This window comes from Suricata suricatta, chromosome 5, assembly GCF_006229205.1.
Source record: "Suricata suricatta isolate VVHF042 chromosome 5, meerkat_22Aug2017_6uvM2_HiC, whole genome shotgun sequence".
Classification (NCBI taxonomy): Eukaryota; Metazoa; Chordata; class Mammalia; order Carnivora; family Herpestidae; genus Suricata; species Suricata suricatta.
In genome coordinates this window covers 112,713,360-112,730,583 of record NC_043704.1, presented here as the reverse complement: position 1 = coordinate 112,730,583, position 17,224 = coordinate 112,713,360, and the positions used below count along the sequence as shown (strand labels likewise).

The 17,224-nt window shown below is 37.1% G+C and overlaps 1 protein-coding gene across 3 annotated transcripts in view; it reads right to left on the bottom strand.

The window, feature by feature from the left end:
* The window catches only part of LOC115292146 (ceruloplasmin), a 65,520-nt gene that overhangs the window by 41,229 nt on the left and 7,067 nt on the right, over positions 1-17,224 (bottom strand). For all 3 annotated transcript variants that reach the window (XM_029940076.1, XM_029940074.1, XM_029940075.1), the window contains exons 2-9: positions 16,020-16,267; positions 14,119-14,331; positions 13,076-13,249; positions 10,556-10,810; positions 9,378-9,549; positions 6,694-6,833; positions 5,419-5,571; positions 3,775-3,989 (exon numbers count right to left, since the gene is read on the bottom strand). In XM_029940076.1, coding sequence (XP_029795936.1) covers positions 3,775-3,989; positions 5,419-5,571; positions 6,694-6,833; positions 9,378-9,549; positions 10,556-10,810; positions 13,076-13,249; positions 14,119-14,331; positions 16,020-16,267 — 1,570 coding nt within the window. The remainder of the gene's footprint in view (positions 1-3,774; positions 3,990-5,418; positions 5,572-6,693; positions 6,834-9,377; positions 9,550-10,555; positions 10,811-13,075; positions 13,250-14,118; positions 14,332-16,019; positions 16,268-17,224) is intronic.

Here is a 17,224-nt window from a genome sequence, read left to right as displayed (position 1 = left end):
ATCAAGACAGTATGGTACTGGAACAAAAACAAGATCAATGGAACAGAATAGAGAACCCAGAAATGAGCCCACAAACGTATGACCAAACAATTTTTGACAAAGCAGGAAAAAATATCCAACGGAATAAAGACAGTCTCTTTAGCAAGTGGTGCTGGGAAAACTGGACAGCGACATGCAAAAAAATTAACCTGGACCACTTTCTTACATCATACACAAAAATAAACTCAAAATGGATGAAAAACCTAAATGTAAGTCAGGAAACCATCAAAATCCTCAAGGAGAAAGCAGGCAAGAACCTCTTTGACCTCGGCCATAGCAACTTATTACTCAGCATGTCTCCAGAGGCAAGGGAAACAAAAGCAAAAATGAACTATTGGGACCGCATCAAAATAAAAAGCTTATGCACAGTGAAGGAAACAATCAGCAAAACTAAAAGGCAACCAACGGAATGGGAGAAGATATTTGCAAACAACATATCAGATAACAGGTTAGTATCCAAAATCTATAAAGAATTTATCAAACTCAACACCCAAAATCAAATAACCCAGTGTAAAAATGGGCAAAAGATATGAATAGATACTTTTTCAAAGAAGACATCCAGATGGCCAATTGACACATGAAAAAATGCTCAACATCACTCATCATCAGGGAAATACAAATCAAAACCATAATGAGATACCACCTTACACCCATCAGAATGGCTAATGTTAACCACTCAGGCAACAACAGATATTGGTGAGAATGTGGAGAAAGAGGATCGTTTTTGCACTGCTGGTGGGAATGCAAACTGGTGCAGCCACTCTGCAAAACAGTATGGCGTTTCCTCAAACAATTAAAAATAGAACTAGCCTACAACCCAGCAATCACACTACTAGGTATTTACCTAAGGGATACAGATGTGCTGTTACGAAAGGGCATATGCACCCCAATGTTTATAGCAGTGCTGTAGACAATAGCCAAAGTATAGAAAGAGCCCAAATGTCTATTGACGGATGAATGGATAAAGAAGATGTGATATATGTATACACACACAATGGAGTACTACTTGGCAATCAAAAAGAATGAAATCTTGTCATTTGCAATTATGTGGATAGAACTAGAGGCTATTATGCTAAGTGAAATTACTTAGAAAAAGATAAATATCATATGACTTCACTCATGTGAGGAATTTAAGATACTAAACAGATGAACATAAGGGAAGGCAAGCAAAAAGAATACAAAAACAGGGAGGGGGACAAAACATAAGAGACTTTTAGATACAGAGAACAGAGGGTTACTGGAGGGGTTGTGGGAGGGGAAATGGTCTAAATGAGTAAGGGTCATTAAAGAATCTACTCCTGAATGATTGTTGCATCATAGGCTAACTAATTTGGATATAATTTAAACAATAAACAAATTTTTAAAAAAGAAAGTATTCTAAAAAATCAAGTTGACAAAAATAATAATGGAAAACAAATAAGAAAATAAACCATAAAGTTAAAAAATAAAAGGTAAGGGAACAGGTGAGAGGGGAGAAAGAATAGGAGCCAGACTATGTTGAATAAGCATCTTTTTGTAGATTTGATGTTGGAACCAGGTATGTTACATAATTATAAAATAATATTACAGTTTTAAAGACAACCCCTAAAAGAAATAGAAGTAAAATAAATTAAATAAACCTCTGTATGATGGGTGGCAAAACTATGCAGAGAACTATTCCAAGCAACTTCAACTCTGTAATTTGACTGAACAATCCCAGCAGGATCTCCTCTAAGGACAAAATACGCAGCAAACAAATCTTAAATTGGTTTCAGTAATTATATTGCTGACTGTCATATTGCAACTGTGATTCTGAGGCTGTTGTCAGTATATTGTGGGATGAATTGAGTGAATATTTATGTTGGCATCATTGAGAACTAAGATTTTTTGGTGCAGCTGAAGGGAGATACAGATGTAAGATTAGTAAGGTTAAGTAAACAAAACAAAACAAAACAAAACACACACACACACACACACACACACAAAGAATCCCTAAGCCTGCATTTGAATAGAAAGTATCAGTATGAATTAATTCATTTTGTATTTTATCTTAAAAAACTTTTTCCCCAGTTCTTGCCCATTGAAAAGGCCTAGAAACTATGATTAATCCAACAGAAATGAGCACCCGTAAGTGTTCAGAATATGGTTCAAAAAAATAATTTCTTACTGCGAAGAACTAGGGCTTTTTGGGAGAAATGGCTGGTATCAGGTCTGGCTCAGAAAATGTGCAATATAAACCTAAAATAGTTTTTTATACTAGAAATCAAGGAAGCTTCAAAGACTAAGTTCATTTAAAAATCAAGGAGTCAACTTGAACAAAACCCCTCAGTGGCAAAAATAGAATACTTTGGGCATCAACATGGATAATGGCAATGAATTCAAACACACCAAATATTCTTAAATCTGTGAGTTCACAATAGTACTTAAAAAAAATAAAAAAGAGGGGAGCCTTGGGTGTCTCAGTCAGTTAAGCATCTGACTTCAGCTCAGGTCATGACCTTGCAGTTCATGAGTTCAAGCCCTGCATCAGGCTGTGTGCTGACAGCTCAGAGCCTGTAGCCTGCTTCAGATTCTGGGTCTGTCTGTCTGTCTCTCTCAAATAAACATAAAACACATTTTTTTAAAAAATAGAAAAGAAATTATTAAGAATCTTTGAAGTGTGCTAGTGGAGAACTATTTTTTTGAAAACTTGTAAATAAAGGGAAAGAATCAAACATTTGTCATTTCTTTCTTATATAATATGAACCTCAGGCTAACTAAATAATCCATTAAGGGAATTTCCTGTTTATGGAAGTATATTGGCTAATAAATAAAGAATGATGGAATCAGAATTTTACTATTCTGCAGTGCCTAATTGGTTTGTGAATCTAGGAAATGGTTATCAGTGGCTGACAACATTCCCAATTGAGAGACAATTATATATTCAATATTTCCCGATGGACATACACAGTACCACACTTGAAGTTGTATTGGAAAAAAAAAACACCTAACCTGAATCTGATCAAACCTGTTGATCTAGCCACTGATTTATAGGAAACTGGGAGAAAGAGAAACAAGTATGCCAAATGACACCACAGGAAGGCAATCAGTAAAGTCTAGGCATGAGAAACTGGCATAAGATAAATGACCCTTGCAACAGAAAAAAATGCAAGAAAATAATCTTGAGGAACATAATGACTGTGATATGTGTGATTACTGGGGCACTGATTCAGACAACAAACTTGAAACAATTAGGAGGCAACTGGGGAACTATGAACATTGGAAATTTGATGATAAAATTTGATTTAAAAATTGATGATACTGAGATTATTAGGATTATTTTAAAGTATGATTATATTGAAGGCATTTTTGAGAAGGTACTTATCTTTTAAAGGTTCATAGTAAAATACTTATTTTAAAGATAAAAACATGATGGAGGTAGGCATTTCTATTTCCTGGTCTAAGGGTCATTTCATTCTTTCTAAAAAATGTTTTAAGCAATATTTTCTTTAGTGAATGTGGAGTGACCTAGTATCACTTTTTAATTTGTGTGTTGAAGTCTAAATATATCATAAAAGGCCTTGGATTCTGAGGAAAGTCTGTTTCCAGTTCATCTTGAAATAATCATGTTAGTCAGAGAAACTGTATAATACAGCTCTCATGAGCCTGAACATTATGTGTAAAACCCTTACTGCCTCAAAACCCAGAATTTCCCCTGTAATAATGGTAGTTCAAAGGGATTAGGAAATCATTTTTATTTTCGCTGATGGAACTTACCTGTCTCCCATTTTCATGTAAACTTCCTTTCCTGCATATTTTCATTGGCCCAATAAGCCCAGTGAATATATCTTTGGTGGGATCCACAGCAGAATAATACATTTTAGATAGACAGACAGGGTCTTTGTAAGTGGGTCCCACTTCTTTGGGGACAGTCCATTCATAGGTGAATGTCTGTTCAGGTGCCACATAGGAGGCTGAAGGAGGAGGCACACCTGTGAGAAGTGTCACATGGAGAGGTTAAGCATGCTTTCTGATGTGGTCATCCGAGCCACAAAGTAGACTGGGTTTAGCCTAAGACAACCCACTTCTCAGGTCCTTATTATGAATTAGAATGAAATCCTAGTTGAATGGAGTCCCACCTGTGCTCCTGTGCCAGGTGACGGATAGGTGTGATTTCCTTCGGGAAGCCTCCTCTTAACCAGTCTGCCATTGGTGCCTGCTATGTCCTGAATGTTCGTGTCCTCCCAGATTTCACATACTGCAATCCTAATACCCCATGTGATAGTGTTAGAAGGTGGGACCTTTGGAGGGTGATCAAGGTAATCCTAAATGGAATTAGCGCCCTTATTAGAGAGAGCTCCCTAGTCCCTGCCATCATGTGAGAATACAACGAGAAGTCTGAGACCCAAGAAAGGGTCCTTCTCCAAACATGCTGTCCCCATGATCTTGGGCTTTTCAGTGTCCAGAAATGCGAAAGATAAATTTCTCTTGTTTATAAGCCATTCAGTCTGTGGTATCTAGTTACAGCAGCCTGAACAGACTAAGACAGCCCCTGAGAATGTCCCAGCACCTTTTATGTGAGATTATGTGTACTTTCCAGCCCCCACTCCAGCACCCAATGGAAATTAACCTTCCTGAACGGCAAGCATTGTCTCTATATTTCTATTGGCTAGAACAACACCTGAAAATAGGGGTAATCCATACACTTTCTGTTGAATGATACTGAACTGAGAATAATTTCAGAACTGAAAGGAAACTGCAGATTGTATTCTTGGGGAAACTGAGACCAGAAAGACTGAATAACTTGCCCACAGTCACACTGCAAGTGGTGGCAAAGGCACTAGTCTTCTTGGGTCAGCCCTGACATTTAAAACTACAAAAATACATGCATAAAATGGAGTATTTTGTGTTATTAAAATGCTATTAAAATGCTTATGATGCTAAGGAAATAGGCTCAGTACAAAATTACAATGATAAATATATTTATATAACTGTGATCTCAACCACATTTAAAATAAATATTATATGAACATAGATGAAAGAGTGGAGGAACTGTACAAGAATATGGTTGTCTATAGAACTATAGATAATATTGTTGGCTATATCTTTATATTTTTTCAAATATTCATCTAATCTTATAATTGCAAGAACACTTTCAAATTTTAAAATCACCCAAGCAATACCCTAGAAATCTATAAATGATATAATCGGAATTAGTTACTACCAGCACTGTTAAAAATCATCCAATTAAGGATGGAAATGGAAGAAGAGGTTAACTTGCTTCCTGCCATGATGCCTAAAAATGCTATATGAGCCATTTGCTTGGGAGAGCCTGCCTTCAGTTTTTGCAGAACAGTTTTCCTTGGGTGACCAGCACAGTTGGTTAGTAAATAATGTTTGTTTACAGAATGTTGTACTCACTTCCACTCAAGGGGTTGTGATGAGAGGCATAGTATGTGCCCTCATTGTCCTTACTGACTCTCACTCCAATGGCCTCAATACTGAGGGGATACGCTCCTTTGTTGTGGAAAGTGACTCTGATGGTGTCTCCCACCTCTGCCCAAATGATAGGACCTAGGGACAAAGAGAGCATTATTAGCCTTCCTTAGGATATAACATACAGAATATATAAGACAGTTGTTTTTTCTGGCTTATCCTCTGGCAGAAACCACTGGAAGCAACATCTTATTTGTGGCAAATGGAAATCCTAGTTTTTTAAAAAGTCCTTTATCAATTTGACATGGCGAGTCTAGAAAGAGATAACGGCTTTTTCATTCAACTTCAGGTTAAGAAAATTTGTTATTATTTTTATCCAAGCCATTCACCAGCTTTATACATCTACAAGAAATTATTCAGTGTCTATACTCCTTTCATCTTAGTCTTCTGTTGGCCAGATGTGTGGTATTTGTCCCAAGGGTCAGGGGTGTGCTATAAACCTTGATCACCCAAAGAGGGTAAGTTGAATTGTCTTGGTTATGAGGAGTAACACTTTTGTGAATTTTCCTTCACCAAAATTAATACAGATATAGTACATATTTTATGTAATATGTAAAATGATATTTATTGAGAGCTTCCCATGTGCTTTTCTGGGTTTTCATGTGTATTAATTCCTTTAATCTTTACAACACCTTTATGAGGTAAAGATGATAATCATTATTATTGTTTCCATTTTACAGAAAGAGGGCACAGAAAGCTGAGTACTTTCAAAGGTCACATGGTTAATAGGTGAGCAGTGAGGAGAGTCTGAATCCAGACTCTGTATGCTCACCCATTGTATTCTGCCTGAGGCCTGAGCAAGAACAAGTCTCTGGGCTGCGGACAAGGCTCTATGACAGATCCAGCCTCTTTCGTTAAAAGCCTGGGTTTTATTTCTAGGGAAGTGTACCTTCAGCTAAGAACAGAAGCTAACAGTTTGTTGTCTATTTCAACCAAGTCATAAACACACAATTCTCCTTACCTCTTGAAGAAAAAAGAAATCATCATCTGAAGTCAGCATAGTTTTTAATGACGAAGATTTACCATTGGTAATTTACATTGCAAAAGTAATCAGCTGCTACATTTAATACTTGAATGACCTTCCACAACTCTAGTTTATACATAGAAATCATACTGCAGTTCTTGAAGTTTCTGTTCTTTCTGAGGTTGGGTAGCCCAAGAGAAGAGTATAATAGTCATCAATATTCCGCATGGACTCACCCAGGATGCCAAGGTGTTCCTCTTCAGGGCCTCTCTTCTTTTGATTTGTGAAGGAAGCATCTGTGTACTCACGATAAACCAGCTTTTTATAAGATCCTCCAATTCTTTTCGGACCTCGTTCAAAAAATACTTCTGAAGCACTGCCAAGAGAAAAAGGGTTTTAACAGGGGAGTTGAAGACAAAACAGGAAGCAGGTATTCACAGTGGATACTAATTGAAGAGAAAAGTTATGGCCAGTGCTCAGAGGTAATTATTATTCATGAATTACCAAATATGCAAAAGGAAGCAGACAGTACTAGGCATGTCACAGAAGGATATTCAACTGAAGAGTGGAGAATCATGGTGTAGAGGTTTCACTTCCTCAAGCGAAGCGAAAAAATTTTAAGATGGCTCATGTCAACCCCTGACAGTTATTAATAGAATCTTTTTAACAAATTATAAAATGTTTAAAAATAGATGGTTTATTGCATATTAGCACCAGCCAGGTGCTAGGAGCTTTCATTTATTATCTGAAACTCCCATGATAAGGCAATGAAGTTGGCATTATTCTCCCCAGTTTACAAATGGAGAAATTAAATCTCAGAGAGGTGTTTGACTCACCAAAGTCATCCCATTCATCTCTTCTTCCATTTAACAAATGTATAGGACACCTGATTTTTGCCAGGAAACTTGGCATGTGCTGATGACATAACCATAAGCAAGCTGGACCCATCCCTGTCCACACTGACTTGACATGTATCAGAGAAGACAGACTATGAACCAATCAATGTAAAAACATGCAATAAGCACAGGGTGTTATGGAGCAGTTCTCCGGGGGTTGGGGAAAGTGGTCGGAAGAAGCCCCAAAGGCTTTCCAAAGACAGTGATTTTTAAAAACTATCTAGAAGAGAAGTAGAGTTAAAAAGATAAAGTATAGGGGCACCTCGGTGCCTCGGTCAGTTAAGCAACCAACTTTGGCTCAGGTCATGATCTCGCAGTTCAATTCGAGCCCTGCTGTGCTGACAGCTCAGAGCCTGGAGCCTGCTTCAGATTCTGTGTCTCCCTCTCTCTCTGCCCTTTCCCTGCTTGTTCTCATTCTCTCTCTCTCTCTCTCTCTCTCTCTCTCTGTCTCTCTCTCTCTCTCTCTTTCTCTCTCTCTCAAAAATAATAAACGTTTTTTTAAAAGATGAAATATATGGAGTGGGAGTGGGAATGCTCAAAGAAAGAGTGAATACGGCATGTTTTACAAAATAGGACAGGAGCATAGTATACAGGGTAAGAGAGAGAGAATGGGACAGAAGAGAGAGAATGAGGCTTGGAAAGATGGAGAGTGGACAGCAGAACCTTGCTAAGGTTTCAGTACCATTCCAGAGCAGTGGGAAACCTTTGAAAGATGCAAACATTTAAGATTAGTGTTTTAAGAGGATACCTCACGTGAGGAAAAAGTAGATAACTTTTGGAGATATTTAGGATATAGTGAGACGGCACTTGAGGAGAGGAGGAGGGAGTGGGGAAGGGTGGAGTCAAGGATGGCACTCAGGTTTGGGCTTCACTGATGGATGGATAGTGATACTATTCACAGAGGAGGAAATTCAGGTATATGGAGAGGACAATGGTTCTGATGTGGACAAACTGACTTGGAGGGACCTCATCCAAGCCGAGTGTTTTTAAGCAATTAGAAATGCAAATTTGCAACTTACAAGAGTCTCCTGGGCTGGTGATACAGGTTTGGAGTCATTGCCTCTGGATGTCAGTGTAGACTGGGACTTAAATTTCTGCTTCAGGAATCAGAGACCTGGGTAGAGCCAAGCCGAGCTATTGACCTGTCGTGTATCACTCATTGGGTTACTTAACCTTTCCAAGTAGATAGGTGGCAAATAAGCTTCTCTTAGGAGGCGATAGTTTAGCTGACACTTGAAACAAGGATGTGGCATAATTTCATCAACATTTCCAAAAGATCACTTTGGGTGCTTTATGGTGAGTGGACAGTAGGAAGGGAAGACTGAGCAGGGAAGAATGGCTGGGGGGCTGTGGAAGTCACTAAACATATACAGGAGTAGTTGCTATACATCAAAGGACACTATCAAGAAAGTGAAAAGAAAACCTACAGAACGGGAGAAAATATTTGCAAACAATGTATCTGATAAGAGATTAATATCCAGAATATATACAGAAGTCATATACTTTAACAACTACCACCAACAAAGACAAAAACAAAGAACCCAATTCAACAACAGGAAAAGGACTTGAACAGACTTTTCCAAATAGCGACAAGAAGAACATGAAATGATGCTTAACATCACTAATCATCAGGAAATGCAAATCAAAACCACAATAAGATACGACTCCACACCTAACAAGATGTCTATTATTTTAAAAATGAAAAGTAAATATTGGTAAGGGTGTAGAGAAATTGGAACCATTGTACATTACCGGTAGGAATGTAAAATGGTACAGCCACTATAGAAAACAGTATGGCTGATCATAAAAGAAATTAAAAATAGATTTATCATATAATTAATTTCTGAAACTTGAAATCATACCAAACACATTAATAAATATTTAGCAGTCTAGTTACTCAGCTTAAGGTACCAATTAAAATGTTATTGCTAAATCAGTTCCTCCCTCCCTCCCTTCCTCCCTCCCTTCCTCCCTCCCTTCCTTCCTTGGCTTATTTTGAAATAATAGCCTTCCTTCTGAATTACCTTCCAGGTGCTGTTAAGTTTTCTTTGGTGAAGATGTCTGTTCCAGAGGGTGCGTAGTTCCAGATGATTTCCTCAGCAGCGATGTAATAATGTCTAACATGTTTCCCAAGGATATTGTCCTCTGATGAAGGCTTGTTACAGTCTTGTACCTGGAAAAAAGCCTGCAGGCCAGCTGAAAATCACATGGAAGGAGACATTGGTTAATGGAGTCAATGTTTCTCCCTTCTCCTGCCTTGTAAACATCGCTGGTGAAATGACAGATGGAAACTGAAAAAACAGACCACTAGAAACGTTATTAAAAATGATAGTAAACAGTTGTAAATAAATTACTGATGGAAAATTCAAGCAGTAAAACTTCTCTTTACGGCACAGTGAAGAGATATTAAACACTAGTATTTTTTTTTAATATTGTACCAATCTTTGTGGAGTTTCACTTGGGAGGTCTTTTTATGAGAAAAAAAGGACACATTAAGAGATAAGTAATAAAGAGAGCCTTTGCCATATTTTAAGGGAAGAGTGGAATGGAGGAAGAGTAATAGAATGAGCATATATTACTGTTCTCACACAAAATCAAAATGGTTATGTACCCACTATGCTGGGTCTTCTGAGACCAAGGTCACATTTAATGGGTGAGACCCATATTAAAGCTAATTTCTTCAGGAGATCAGTATTATAAACAAATATTTCTCAAGAACGAGGAATGTTCTTATATTGAAGAAATGAAGGAGGGATTTAACAAGTTGAACCAAGGAGTAGCTGGACTCAAAGGTTATGTTTGATAGAACCAAATTAAAACAAACAAACAAACAAACTACTTTTCAGCACAGTACACAGATCCTCTGGTCTTTACAATATTGTGTATTTTACAAAGCTGAGAAGCTGTATACAGCCCGATATGTTTAGGACAGGACAATACAGTCGGAGCCAGCTCTTCTTTTCCTCAAATTAATATATTTTCAGATTTCATTACTTTATAAAACTCTAGTCTTCCATTTTTTTATTATATTATGATGCATACCATCAAAGGAATAGAATTAAGTTACCAGTTCAAAGCTCAGATTATTCCAAAGATATTTAGCTTTTCGATTCTGATTCCCAGTTATCACCCCATTAATAGTGTAACTGAGATATGACTCTCTTTTTTAGTTACCAGCTCATTTCAGGTGAAGATGTCTTACCTTTTAGGTGGTTTAGATTCTGACAGCTAAGCATCCATTCTCCAGGATTCTGGGCCACCATAAAAGCCTCAAAGAGGGTAGCAGGAAAGAGATTGACTGTATCAATACGGTAGTCCTTATTAGTCAACACTTGGCCGTGGAAGAAAGCTGAGTGCACATCAACTTCATTACCCATACCAAAAAGATACCATTTTACTTTGTCTTCTGCACACATGGAGAGTCCTGGAAGACTTCCAAAAGTGTATCCATTCACAGCTGTAAGTCAAGAGCAGAGACTGTGACTAACAAACATTGGTGCCTGGGATAGTAATAGTTACCTCTATAGAAATAGAATCAATTTGGGATGGTGTTGGAAGCCATTTTCTGAACTAAGAAAAACTCCTTGTGAGGTAAGGCGGGTTTGCATTATTTTTGCTTGAGCACCAACCCCCAAGGTGCCTTGTTGACTGATATCAGGAGTGAGTTGCTCCCTTATTCTAAAAATCTGCTAATTGTACCTTGTGAAGGAACTTACTATGGGAATTTCTTCTTTTGTGATTATAGGAACAAATATTACATTTCTTGAGAAACCTGTTTTTCTTCCTCCCCTCAAGAAAACAGGCTATTGACCCCTGCTCACAAAGAACAAACTTTTGCTTTTGCTATGCTAAAAACATTGCCTTGTATTTGAATGCTAAAGATACCTTCCTTCCCCATGTGATAGGCATTTAAGTCACCTACATCAATCACTATTGATAAAGATTATGCATGAGTCTTCTACCAATCTATGTTCTAGGAAATTTTTACATACCAAAGAATTTGTCATCAGAAATCATTGTCTAAGGCAATTGCTACTTCTGTTTTGTACCCCATTCATTTTTTCCATAAATAAAGCTGACACTCAGGTCAGTGCAGAAATGCCTGCCTGCTGATCAGAAAGAAACTCGTGGCTCTCTCATTCTCTCCCCCTTTGCACCGACTTTCATCTCTCTCATGCCGACACCATCCACCCTTCAGGGAACTCTGGACCTGCTGGAGTCGGACTCAGACAGGCTGGAAAATATACTGCTATTCCTCCTTTCTGTACCCACATCAGACATTGCTAATCAATCACAGAACTTTTATTTTGGACCTGAATTCGACCTTGGGACTTTTGTCAACATATTAGCAGATGAACACAACACTGAAGTTGAAACCTATTTTTTCTGTTAAAAGCTATATACCTTAGCTGTGTAGCTGTGTATTAGTATGTGTATGTGTATTTGTAAATACAAATGTATGCATGTATACATACATATATACAAAATTTACACACATAACATAAATTTTAGAAAGACTGAAAGTTATATCATAATCATGTATCATGTTGATAGTGGTAATATGAATTTCAATGTTTTCTTTTTGCCGATTTTCTACAGTGAACATGAATTCCTTGTGTGATAAGAACACAGGTTGTTTTTTTTTTTTTAAGGATTATAAGTCAAAATTGGAAGAGACATGAAGGATAAAAGAAGAAATCCAGGGGAAGGATAGTAGGGACCAGTACCAGACACACAAAGACCCGAAAGTTCAAAGGCAGGATGGCCCAAGATGCTTAGAAGAAACAGGATCACTATTCGAACTCGGAGGTCCTAGAGATAAGATAGAAATTGGTTCTGAGAAGCACCATGAACATAGGTGATACAACATAGGTACAACCAGACCTACCCAGACTAGACCTTGGAGTATCTTTTTCTAACATCTGTTTTTGTTTGTGCATAACAAAGGCAGGATTGAAGTATAGAAGGAGGGCCTTTCAGCCAGAAATAAACAAAAGTTGGGGGGAGGAATCTGTACTTTGTTAATTAATTTGTTTTTCTGCTTTGGTAGTTATTTTTGTATTCTCAGTTTCTGCGTAAAGGTAATTTTGAAGAAGCTAAACACAAGCAAACAAAAATCTATACTTATTGGTCTAGTTGGTGTTAAGAGATTTGATTTCTTATGCAAATTCTGAGTGATAGACAACCTTACTAAGCTCATTATTTTGTATCTGAGAATTAAGGAGGAGGCTAGGCAGTAAAGAAAGCATTTCTAGAAGAAGTAAAGTGAATTAAAAGAAAAAAAATGATGCAGAAGGACAATGTATGTAAAAGAAATACCTTTTAGAACTAGTGGTTTGAGCTATTTTATTTTAAATATAGTTTAATACTTTATGATATAAATATAATTTTCAACATTTAGTCTAATAATTTTAGGGTGCCTCAAATAATTTTTAGAATAAGTTTAAAGAATAAACAAATATATAAATAAATATAACATATATATACATTAAACCACAATTGATGATGTTTTCTCCTTATTAGTTTAGGAACAATCTGGTGTATCTAGTTTTACCTGGCACAGTTTTGATTTGATCTGTTTAGCTAAATATGTAGTCGCAGGTTTAATATGCAGAACCAGAGATTAGAAACACACTACTTATTCATGTGAAGTAATAAATCTGGCAGACTTAATGGATCAAGAAAAATAAGACTAAAGCTAACACGCTTTCTGTAATCTTACAATACATCCTGTTACTCTCTTGGAAGTCTTCATTATCTTCATCAACTTTCTCTGGTTCAGAGCAGTAGGTTTTAATGTTGTCATCTAGGTACCAGCTGAGATTTTCATCCGCCACAGAAAACATCAGCACAAATTCTTGGTCAATATTTTTTTCTTTTTCTTGATCCAGAGAATCTGAAGTGAAAATTACTATTTTAGTAGGAGTTACTCTTTAGCATATATTTTTAGCAGGTGATTTATAGCTTTAAAATTTTACTTTTCTAATAAACTCCAAATCTGGATTTATCACTTTTGTTTTACAGATGTAGAAATACCAGGAAACTTTATGTTCAGTATCCTGAGCTTACAGATACTCATATATCTGGATGTCCATTGATCACATAAGTATTCAATGCTTTTTGGCAAATGAGAAGGTTGGAATTCAAAGTTGGGTATATATCTTTTGGACCATACAACTGTAAGCTGAGACAAGAAGTCCTTGAAGGTAACTTATTATTGTTCAAGTGAGAATTAGATTTCAAGCTCTTTTTTAAAGCAGGTTTCATGCCTAGTTTGGAACCCAACATGCGGCTTGAATTCGTAATTGTGAGATCAAAATCTGAGCTGAGATCAAGTCAGATGCTTAACTTACTGAAACACCCAGATGACCCTAGATTTCAAGCTCTTGAGCTACATTGTCTTTTTCACGATGCTGGAAATAGTTCCTGTGATATGATATTTACCAACACAACACAGATAGCTACAGATCTATCACCATGGAGTGCCACTATGGCAGTCACACATTTCCTCAACACCACTGTTGGAAACTGGGTACAGCTCTCCAGGAGGGCATGTTTCTTGCAGCTTAGTAGGGCGTGTGAATACCTGTTCCATTTATTTCTTCTTCTTTTCCTGCCCTGTTCTTTTTTCCTTTTTATCTAGATTCACTCCCTCTCAACCTTACCTACTCAATCATAACACAGAATATTTGACTTTTATTTTAGAAAACAAACTCTTCTGTCTCTTGCCTTTTAGTCATACACTGTAACAATGAAAAAACTTACCATTTTTACAGAATATTAAAGGTCCGATGAGTCCTGAGGCAATATCTTTTGGAGCATCAATGTGGGAATGGTAAATCCTGGTCACACAATTGCCATCTCCCTCACCAGGACTTTGCTCTTGGGTGGCATTCAATACATATGTGTACTGCTCACCAGGATGTACTTTGTCATCTGCTTTGTGAAAATCTGTGGTGTTATCAGGATAGATGGCCCCTAAGAAGCAATATGTGATGAAGTTACTAAGTGAATGTATTTGAACTTAAACGAGAGAATAGATGCCCTCTTGGGGAATGTAATGATGTCCTATTTGAACAAACAAGAGTGAGAGGCTAGTGACTAGGGGGTCTGGAAGCTTCACCGAAAATTTGGTTGTTATTTTTTATACTTACTGAATCTTAAGGGGGTAGTAACAGAGCATAGTGACTTTTGGTTTGCAGTGTAAAGAACCACTTTTGCTCTGGGGTCATGGTATGGAAGCATGAGCAAAATGGCTACTCTCTCTTATCATTTGGAACAGCCTAAAGGATATCAAATTTCTGCCCATGAACTAACTATGGATTTTTTAAAATTTTGCACTTTTACTTTTGGAAATTTCCAAAAATATGTCAAAGTTGAGAAAATAATATGGTGAACTTCCATTTACCCATCAACCAAGCTTTAATAATGATCAACTCAAGGCCAATCCTGTTTCAAATATACCCCCACCCGCTCTTATCCCCATCACCATCGAATTAATTCTAAGGCAAATCCCAGGCATCATATCATTTCATTAACAAATGCTTGAATATGTACCTCTGAAGGATTAGAACTCTTTTTTCCTTTACCATAAAGACAATATAACTACCATACCTTAAAAATGACGAATACCCTAATATGCCATGAATTTGTAAAAGAAAAGAAAGAAGATGGCAGTCAATCTCTCTGCTATGAATGTAACTGTTTCAGAAAAACAAACTAAAATATATGGTCAAAACGTTCACCTTCTAAAGTAAGACCTCTGTAAAAAAGAAAACTAATAATTTAAAAACTATTTTAATTTTCAGACTTAATCCTTAACATTTCAATTTGCTTAGCCTCTGCATTTTTGCTTATGATAATACCTGACATTAACTGAGCTGTTACTATGTACTATCATTGTCCCTATTTTATATATGAGGAAGCTGAAGCACAGAGAATTAAATTAACTTAGCTAAGATCATTCAGCCAATGAAAGACAAGGCTGCACTTGAAGCTTGGTCTCTTACTTTCAGAGTCCTTGCTCTTATCCATAACAAAACACTCTTTTAATCATCATTATCATCAACAAGTACTAAAGATGAGATCATAAATACCAAGCCTATTCTTTGCTCTTCCTGTACCATCTTTAAGGTTTCTAAATCCTGCATGCAAAAGACCTTTCCATTAATTGTATCTCAGATGTGGCTCTGGGGTCATCCAGCCATGTGTACTATTCGACTGATGCCGGAGACTACTCAGACTGCCTTGGGTAGAACAGAGTTAATCCAGAGTTAGGGTGGGACATGAACATGAACACGGTATGTTCACGCATAGGAACTTCAGAGCTAAGACAATTCCTATCTTGAGTCCCGTTTCTTCCCTCTGCATGTTTGCCTTTTCTAGGCCATCAGGCACATTGCTTTGTCCTTTCATTCTCTGGCTGTTGCCAGGCACTTGGAGGGAAGTCCGGGCTCTCACTGTCTCTCACTGTATCAATCCACCCAGGAGTCCTTTCACATCCGCATTTCACACAAGCAAGTGCAACCAAGAAAAATACCACATAATAACACAGTTACACATCTTTTCCAGGAGAGGAGGAGGCCATAATCTTAGATGCTAAAAAAAAAAAGTGCTCCTACTGAAAATTAAGAGGAAATTACAGCTAGAATATGAGTTGAACTTACCCTCATTTTCCTTATGGTAAGTTACTCCGTGTGGATGGAAAGTGTAGGGCCTAGAGGCAAAGTTTTTTAAGTGTACATAAACTTTATCTCCAGTTTCAGCTTTGATAATAGGGCCTAAAAACCCTAGCCAGACAGGCTTTTCTATAATTGTGCTAAAAGTTTTGTCTGTGTATTGAATGTAAAGGGCCTTCTTATATAACCTTCCAATTCTATCTGGGCCATTTTGAAGATAGATATTGGAATGTTCCCTGCAAAAAAAAAAAAAGACAACTCTATCAGAAGCCATAATTTCTGGGGATAACATTATAATTATAGCACTTCATGTAATTAAAGAGAAATTAATGACCACATCACATTACATGTTTGCCTACTGTTGTAGGGTTGCTTACAAAAAATGAAGAGGTGAGCTGGCACTTACCCTCCTATTTTAATTATGTGAGGTGTCCCACATCAGGTGTATAGCAGCATATCATGTGTTAAGGCACCATAAAAATATGGTGTAGCTTACAGAGTATTTTTCTGCAGGATTTTTATGTCAAAATACAGAAGCATTATGAAATAGAATACAAAGTTAAAGTGAAATATTAAGGTAAAGCAGTTAAGACATTACTTACTTACTACTTATTCAGCTACCAGAAGAAAATGAGTTTATAAGCAGTTAGTCCGGATATTTGAGACTTCAGGGTGTGTATATATTTTGTTTTGCTACATAAAACTAATGATGCTAAATTAATTCTACCATTTTTATTTCTCTTAGCAGCACTAAATCAAGATTGGAATTGAGGCATGCAGTGGATGTGGGTTTTAAAATTACCTTCGGAGAGATACCATATGTTTTCACTCATAGGTCTAATAGGAGAAACCAAACAGGGGACCACGGGAAAGGGAAAGGGGGGAAAAAGAGTTGGGGAGAGGGAGGGAGGCAAATCATGAGAGACTCCTGAATACTGAAAACAAACTGAGGGCTGAGGGGGGGAAGGGGAAGGGAGGGTGGTCATGGAGAGGGACACTTGTGGGGAAGAACACTGGGTGTTATATGGAAACCAACTTGGCAGTAAACTATTAAAAAATAATAAAATAAGTTATATAAAAATTTTTTCTTTAAAAAAATAAAATTACCTTTGGATTCAAATTACCCTTGTTATTTTAATCCCTTGCTACTGAAAATGTTTGAATAGTGAATATTTATATTGTTTTGTGGCTGA